Source organism: Malania oleifera, chromosome 3 (assembly GCF_029873635.1).
Source record: "Malania oleifera isolate guangnan ecotype guangnan chromosome 3, ASM2987363v1, whole genome shotgun sequence".
NCBI lineage: Eukaryota > Viridiplantae > Streptophyta > Magnoliopsida > Santalales > Ximeniaceae > Malania > Malania oleifera.
Window position 1 is genome coordinate 17,806,364 of NC_080419.1, and position 8,370 is coordinate 17,814,733.

Sequence of the window (8,370 nt, forward strand, 5' to 3'; positions counted from 1 at the left end):
GCACCAACTGCCCAAAACGACATTCTTCAAGCACAAACAAGGGAGAGAAGATGGACAATTTAACACTGTTTTCGTCTAATAAATCAGCGCAAGGATGCTTTTATTAAAGCTACATTTAAGTATTTCTCAGACAGAGGAATACATGGTGTTTTGGTCGGCATAATAAATGCCTCTTGCTTGATAACTGCAGCTTCAGATAATTGAAGAAGATGGACAACAACAATAATAACTTATCTTCTACCAACCTATTTGATCCAGGACAACATACTTCAGAAGTCGAATGGGGATAACTAAATTGAATGGAAATCCATATCAATACAATATTCACAAAGTTTCGATTTCAATTCAAAAAAGTAAGTATACATGGCATGCCCGTGGTCTTCAAATTCAGATCCCATAAAAAGGGCCTACAATTATACAAAAGTGAAACACCAAATGGCAACCTTCACATGCAGCTCATACTAGAAAACTTGCATCACAGAAACATCTTTGACTTTAATATCAGGTTGTTACTTTTGCCAAATATTTCTTCTACCCTCTCGCATGATCTCAAAGGCAAGTTTGTATCTTTCAAAAGATGTCACTCCTGACTCAATGTAGTTACGAGCTTCTTCTCTTAAACTCCATACCATCAAGGCCTTGAGATCCTGAGAGCTGCCTCCAGATTCAACATCATGTAAGATACCATATTTGGCATTCTTAGTCCATCGATGTAAGATGTAACAAGATGGAATTTCCCTTATGTTCAGCATTTGGAACACTTTCAACACATGCCTACACAGCAGCCCTTCAAATTCAAACATCTGACAGCTACAATTTACACTGAGATTGGATCCATTGAAAGTTACAATGTGTTTTTCATTCTCATTCCCACACTTCCTTAACAAATATCTGCTAATAATCCCTTCTTCATATATCTTTAATCCAAAATAACCATAACAATCCAAAAGTTCTTTTTGAAATACTTTAAAGACAGCATTTGTGTAAAGCCTTCTGCATTGTTCTTCTACAGGCTCTTTTGTGTGTAAAATTGGCTGCAAATTAAAAGAGTCAAAGTCATCTTGATTTTCCTCCTCACGACTCTGTTGAAGACTTCTTTCATACTGTAAAACAAACTCCCTAAGTGGTGTTTGGCAATTCAAAAGTGTGCCAAAGTATGATTTCAGAGTTCCATTCAAGGGGATTCCTGCAAAGAATGTGGCACGCAAGTACAATGGAACCCAACTTTCACACTTTGCATGCATTTCTCTCAGCCAAGCATTCTCCATCAGTCCATATTTATTGAGAATGGCATTCCATGCAGAATCAAATTCGGCATCTGTCTGACTCTGAAAAATACACTTATCATATTCATACTTGAAATCACTGTCCATGGAAAGTAGTAGACTCAAATTCTCCCATTCCTTAACTTTAATTTGCCATGCAGAAAAACGGTGACGCGTCCCTGGAAAAACTTGTGCAATTGCTTCTTGGATGACCTTGTCCTGATCAGCTATTATTGACAGTGGTCGGCATCCAGACATTGCCCTCAGCCATGCCTGGAATATCCAAGTAAAAGACTCCTTGGATTCATCAGCAATTAAAGCACAACCAAGAAGCACTGGTTGCTTGTGGTGGTTAATTCCAACAAAAGAAGCAAACGGCACCAAATAATTATTTTTCCTGTATGTGGTATCAAAAACAATAGCATCACCAAACTGACTGCACGCAAATCTAGAGCGGCTATCAGCCCAAAAAACACTCCTGCATTTGCCATCATCAACTTCTACTGCATAAAAGAATCCAGTATCCTCAGCTTGCCTAGACTGAAAATACTCAAGAAACACATGATACCAATCACTTCCGATGTTATTATCTCGACCTATCTTGATAAGGTTAGCATCATCTGTCTCAACTAAACCCAAATTTTCCAAGACACTACTCACTTCCTCTCTAAATCCCTTTGAAGAAGCAGAAAGTTTCTTGCTGGCTTCCCCTGGGGAATCAAGATCATGATTATGTTCTTTTACAAGACGGTCTACTACCCACCTTCCTGAATCTCTCCTGCGTACCCTTAAGTATGCCCGACATCCAACTCTCGAAGGATGCTGATGCCCTTCCTTTGAGCACACAAATCTTCGGGAAGAAATTGACCCGTCATCCCTTGAACGGAACAACTGACCAATTCGAACTTTGAAACCTGTATTAGATGCGTATGCATAGTAAAATTTGTATGCTTCATTTGCTGAATTGAACTCAAGACCCAGGTAGGGTTCAACTTTTGGGAGTCTTTCCCATTCTTCCCTTTTAAGGCGTTTAACATTGATGACACCAGATGGACATGGGCGTCCATCATCCTCCTCGTCCTCATCCTGAACCGATGGCCTACGGTAAACAACTGCTTTCTTTGAAACAGTAAGGGCCTTCAATGGTATTGGGGGTTGATTGGTTTGCCCTGAAAGTTCAAGTTCATGATTGTGATCCTTCTGGATATGATCAAGTAACCACTTTCCAGATTCTTGCTTTTGTACCCTTACAAATGCAGGACAACCTGTCCTTGAATTCAGCTGAAAGCCCTCCTTTGAACACACAAATCTTCGAGAAGTAACTGAGCCATCAACCCTTGATCTATACAGCTGACCAGTCCTGATCTTAAATCCCACCTGCATTGCATATAAGTTGTAAAATTCCCGTGCATCATCCGCAGAGTCAAACTCTAACCCCACGTGCGGCTCAAGTTTAGACTCTCCTTCATCATCTATATTGCCACCATTTCTTAAGCCAATTGCACGCAGCGGCTTTGCTTTTAAGTTCATGGTATTGTTCCCACACAGTCTCCTGATCATATCAGCATCTGAACTATGCGCAATTTAAGAAGTTAAAAAATACATATACGCTAAGAAATCATTCATCATCAGACATAAGACAAGAGGCCATGATAACACCTAAGGAATTCAAGAATCAATTAAAGCCCAATACTCCAATATTTAACTGGGCAAAATTAGGTTTAAAAAAAAAAAAAAAAAAGCAACTTTCACGTCTAAAATAAATCAACATGGGAGAATTCTTGATCATCCAATAAGAAAATTGTAGCCTTAATCCAACAGAACATAAATCCACCCAACATAAACATAGAGCATCTATCTACACATACAAATAATCAGAAAAGTTGCAACTAATACAATATCAAATCGAAACCAGAAGAAGGAAACTCAATAAACGGATCGCCAAACATTGGGCGATAAACAGGAAATGGGTATTAGGGTTTCTACCTTGTCGAACGCTAGGTGGAGGAATTAGAAGTGAGAGAACAAGGAGACGATGGGATCGGCGGCCGCTTTATCGCCATTGCAACTCAAAACGCGTTTGCTTATTTGGTGGGGTACGGGCGAAATGGTGACAAACGGCGCCTCGGAGTGCAAAGCCAAAGAGAGCTAGAAAAATTCTTCGAGGAGATGCCTGCGAGTGGTGTTGTGTCTGGGTTAAGGTGTTAAACCCTGAGCAGGCATGGCTAAATTACCATTATAGCCTTCGCTTAGTGGCTTAGAAGAAAAACAGTGAGGAGGCTGGTTGAAGTATCCAATAGAATGCTTTTTTCCCCCCTCTCCTATTTGGAATTTTGGTTGAAGTAAAATTGAAAAATGCCAAGTGGATGATTTGTCTTGGAAACAACATTTGTTATGAATAAAAACTTAAATGATACCCCACGGTATGGCGCAATGGAAAGGTATCAGCAAGTAAGAAGGAGTATCGGGGTTCAATTCTAGATAGATACACTCACGGACCAGCGGTACCTATGGATAGTGAGAGTTTACTCTATTAGCCAGCGGAAATCGTGAATGGTAAGGGTTCGTTCTGTGAACCAGCGAAAACTGTGGATGGTAAGAGTTCTCTGTAAGCCAGTGGGGACCGTGGATGGTAATGGAGATATGTTCCGAGAGTCGGGTTGACCGAACGTCCAATTGATGCACAGAAGTCGTATTCGCATTCGGACTTTACCCTGATCAACGAGACTTGGGGGCAGAGGACGTTGATCCGTAGGTTTGGTGCTGCACTAAGGGGTTTGAATGGCTTGTTGGTGGTTGGAGTTCCTATGTAATTAAAAAGAAAAAAAAAAACTTAAATGATTGTTTTTTCAACTTTGTTTAGCTTGGACAAAAAATATTAGAAAAAATTAAGAAAAAATAAAATATATATATACCAAATCTATAAACAAAATTTTTATTTTACACGTTATTAATATCTAATTATTCTTAATTTTTAATCATATTAAAACAAACTTTTATTTTTTATAGTATTTAATAGAGAAAAAAATATAAAATAAAATGAGTTTCCTCCTTATTTTCCTTTCCTTTTCTTTTTCAAAGTAAAATTTTTGATCCAAATGAACCCTTAAAGAACATATAGTAGACGCATGCCAACTATAAAAGTCTATGGTTTGTGAATCAATTAATGAAATTTTATCTTCTTATAAAACCAAAATAGTAAATAATTCAAAAATAGAAGTGATATCATTTTAAATTGATGAGTATGAGAACATAATAAGTTTAAAAATAATTTTGGTTTCTTGGCGTATTGTAAATTAATGGTGCATTGTAGATTAAAAGATGATGATTTAAATAGATATTTTTATTCTTATAATAATTAGCCCACAATTCTTTAAGTCATGATCTAAATATTTAATTATTAAAAATCTCCAATTCAAATCTTTAAATGAGATGGCAAAAGACTTAAAGTAGGGTGGAAGAATAGTAAGTTCTTTCATTTGTCATATGACTAGTATAAAGTAAAGGGCATTAGCATATAAAGTTTAAAAAATAAATCACTATTTAGGAGATACCTAGTATTTCTTGTTTACTCTAATGCTTATCTTAATTTGATTGTTCACAAAAATCTCTCTCTCTCTCTCTCTCTCTCCCCCCCCCCCCCCTATTGAATACTCTTACTAATTACACTTAGACTACACAATGAGATGTAATTCATTTCTTATTTTGTATCCCTCTAAAGATTTGAACCTGGTACCTCTAACTCAAAGATGTGAGCTTCAAATTTTAACCTAACTAGTTATATATTCAAGTCAAGTTGACACAGTAAAATACTCAAATTCAACTCGACTTGGAAATGTTAAATTCGAAACTATACTTGAGTTCAATCGATTTCATAATTATTAAACTCAAACTCGACTCGACTATAAGTTCACAAAATTCAAGATTGACTTAATTATAATATTAAATACATATACAAATATACATGTTGGTGGTAAACCAAGCCTTGAATTGGTTTTATTTGTCAACTTAATTTCTTATTGGTTGATTGTAATTGGGTAATATGGGATTGCCCACACTGGATAACTGCCTTAGGTCATATATATATATATATTGATATATTGCTGCCACAAATTGGAATCGAGAGAATAGAAGGGTTGCTGAAGTTGTATCTTCTCATTGGACTTCTTGTTCTTTTTTTTTTTCTTTTTTTTCTTTAATCTTTATTAAATAATATTTCATTAAGTTTTTCTTTTCTATAATTCGTATCAAAGCCTATGATCCGAGATGGCGGGGATTCAATCAACGATCCCGCGATTCGATGTTAAATCGAATTTTGAATATTGGTGGATTCATATGCAAGTGTTCTTTGAGTTCCAAGATATTTGAGACATTGTGGATCAAGGTTACGAAGAACCAAAAGACAAAGCAACTTTACTGGTAGCAGAGAAAGCAAAGTTAGTTACTTCTACACAGAAGAACATCAAGGCTTGACACTATATTTTTAAGGCCATTGAACCAATGATTTTTGAGAAGATTGTGCTCACCAAAACGGCAAACCAAGCATGGGATGCTTTTTTTTTTAATATTTATTTACATTGGAACTCCAGCCACCAACGAGCCCTTCGGACCCCCTGGTGCGGCACCAAACCTACGGATTAGCGTCCTCCGCCCCCAGGTCTTGCTAATCAGGGTAAACTCCGAATGCGGACACGGCTTCTGTGCATCAATTGGACGTTCGGCATCGCATTAGGATATTGAAAGAACGAAGAAGGTGTGTTTGCAAACCTTAGGAGAAAATTCAAGCTTATTTAGATGGTGAAATCGGAAACAATTTTCGATTATTTTTCGCAGACATTAGCTATCATAAATCAGATGAAAGCTAATAACGAAGAGTGAAGGATGTGCATATTGTGGTCGAACCCTAACAATTAGGTATGAGTACATAGTTACCTCAATTGAAAAATTCAAGGATTCAACCATGATGATGCTAGAAGAATTGTTAGCATCCTTACGGGCATATGAGCATCAATTAAATGAGAAATCGCAAATTGGTGTTGAAGAAACCCTGCAGAGTTAGTTAAATATTAGCAATAAAAGGGATGAACCAAAGAAGAAAGTCGGATCAAATCAAGGAAGTCAAAATTCATGTAATAGGGGTAAGAAAATTTTCAAATCAAGTTCCATAATAGGACAATAAAAGCGGGATAAATCCAAAGTATAGTGCTTCAATTGTCAAAAACAGGATTGATTATCAAGCCAAATTTTTTGAAAATTATGAAGAAAAATCATATACTACTTTAGTGGCATGTTTGGGGACCATGCATGATCACACTGATCATTGTTCTGAAAATTCGATAGCAACTCCACAGTACTAGTTACTAATAAAGGAAAAATTTCTGTTATTTTGAAAGATGGATCACGCAATTTTATTTCTAATGTATTTTATGTCCCGAGTCAACGTAAAGATTTATTGGGTGTGGAACAATTGTCAGAAAAAGGATATGACATGCGGATCCATAATAAAGTTTGCACTATTAATGATGATCATAAATGAGTTGTGATTACAAAGGTAAATATGGCTCCCAACTGACTATTTCCTTTGAAAACTAATTATGGATGTGCTCCTTGCTATAGTTTTGTGACTATTGAGGATGACTGGTTATGGCGCATACGTTTTGGGTACGTGAATTTTAGAAGCCTAGGATTTCTTGTTTGCAAGAATATGGTTTTTAGGTTGTCACAAATTGATTTTCCTAAGAGGGTAAGCGAGACTTCACTCCAAAAAAACTCGTTTTTAGTGATGAAAGTATTAATGACGAATTTTCAAACTGTCACTAATAGTATCCCTACAAATTATTAGTGACAGTTTTCAAAACCATCACTAATAGTACCATTTTTAGTGACGATTTGAAAACCATCACTAATAATTAGTCTTTAATGACGATTTTTAGTCGAAAAAATGTATAATTTATAGTGATGGTCTTAGGCTTTTAGTGACGGAATAAAACTATTACTAATACTCCATTATTAGTGACGGTTTTAAAATTCGTCACTAATAAGTAGTTGTCACCGTCGTTTAAGTGACTAATTTGAAACCGTCACAAATAACCTTATTTTTTGTAATACTTGTGTTACTGGGAAGAAATTCAAATAACCTATTCTCAAAGGAAAATCATGGAGGGCGATGTGATTGTTGGAGTTGATTCATTCAGATTTATGTGGTCCAATTGAAGAAACATCAATGAGTAATAACAGGTATTTATTACTTTCATTGATTATTTTAGTCAAAAAACCTAGTTTATTTTTTTAAAACAAAATTTGAAGCTTGTGATGTATTTAAGTCTTTTAAGATTTTTGTTGAAAAATAGACAAAATATAAAATAAAATATTTTTGAACTGATAGAAGTCAGGAATATATTGTTTGTGATGATTTTTTAAAAAATCATGGAATTAAACATGAGTTAATTGCTAGATGCACTTCCTAGTAAAATGGTATGGTAGAGAGGAAAAATAGGACTATTATGGATATGGTTCAATGCATGTTAAGATCTAGAAATTTGCCTTGGGCAGAAGTCATTTCTTGTGATGTTTATATTTTGAACAAGACTAGGGCAAAAAGTGTTTATAGAAAGACCCCGGAGGAAGTCTGGAGTTGATACAAACCAAATATTCATCATTTACGAGTACTTGGTTGTATAGCCTATGTACATGTTCCAGATGCTATTCGGAAGAAGTTGGATGATAGAGGTGAAAAATGTATTTTTTGTCAGTTATAGTACAACAACAAAAGGTTACAAGTTGTATAATATTGAGACAAGGTAGAAAATTGTAAGTCGAGATGCCACTTTTAATGAGCAAGCTACATGGGATTAGTCTCAAAAGAAGGTGGAACCACCAATTACTGTTCTTGAAGAACCTGCGAATCAGTTTGAACAACCTCTTATTGATTCATCTTCATCAGTTAGGCTTCCTATACATGCAAAGTCATCTTAGTGACCTCAGATACAACGCGTTTTGCCAGCGTGCTTGTAAGATTATGTTGGTAATGGTAATATTAATTTATTGAATGAAGATATTATTAATTTTGCCTTATTTGCAGATTGTGGCTTCATATGATGATGTG

General features: G+C 35.8%; 1 protein-coding gene across 2 annotated transcripts; it reads right to left on the reverse strand.

The window, feature by feature from the left end:
- Positions 1 to 268: 268 nt before the first annotated feature.
- On the reverse strand, positions 269 to 3,478 carry LOC131150173 (protein FAR1-RELATED SEQUENCE 7). 2 transcript variants are annotated; one of them, XM_058100761.1, is made up of 2 exons: positions 3,252 to 3,478; positions 269 to 2,833 (listed from the first exon to the last, which is right to left on the reverse strand). In XM_058100761.1, exon 2 carries the CDS (start codon positions 2,823 to 2,825, stop codon positions 510 to 512), a length of 2,316 nt encoding a protein of 771 aa, XP_057956744.1. In that variant the 5' UTR covers positions 2,826 to 2,833; positions 3,252 to 3,478; the 3' UTR covers positions 269 to 509. The 2 variants fall into 2 exon arrangements, with proteins under 2 accessions (XP_057956744.1, XP_057956745.1); XM_058100762.1 differs by having other exon boundaries at positions 269 to 2,838; positions 3,252 to 3,446.
- Between the last annotated feature and the right edge of the window lie 4,892 nt (positions 3,479 to 8,370).

What these genes read in the sequence shown, in the direction of transcription:
- LOC131150173 (XM_058100761.1), bottom strand. Translation starts at nt 2,825, where the DNA reads ATGATCAGGAGACTGTGTGGGAACAATACCATGAACTTAAAAGCAAAG.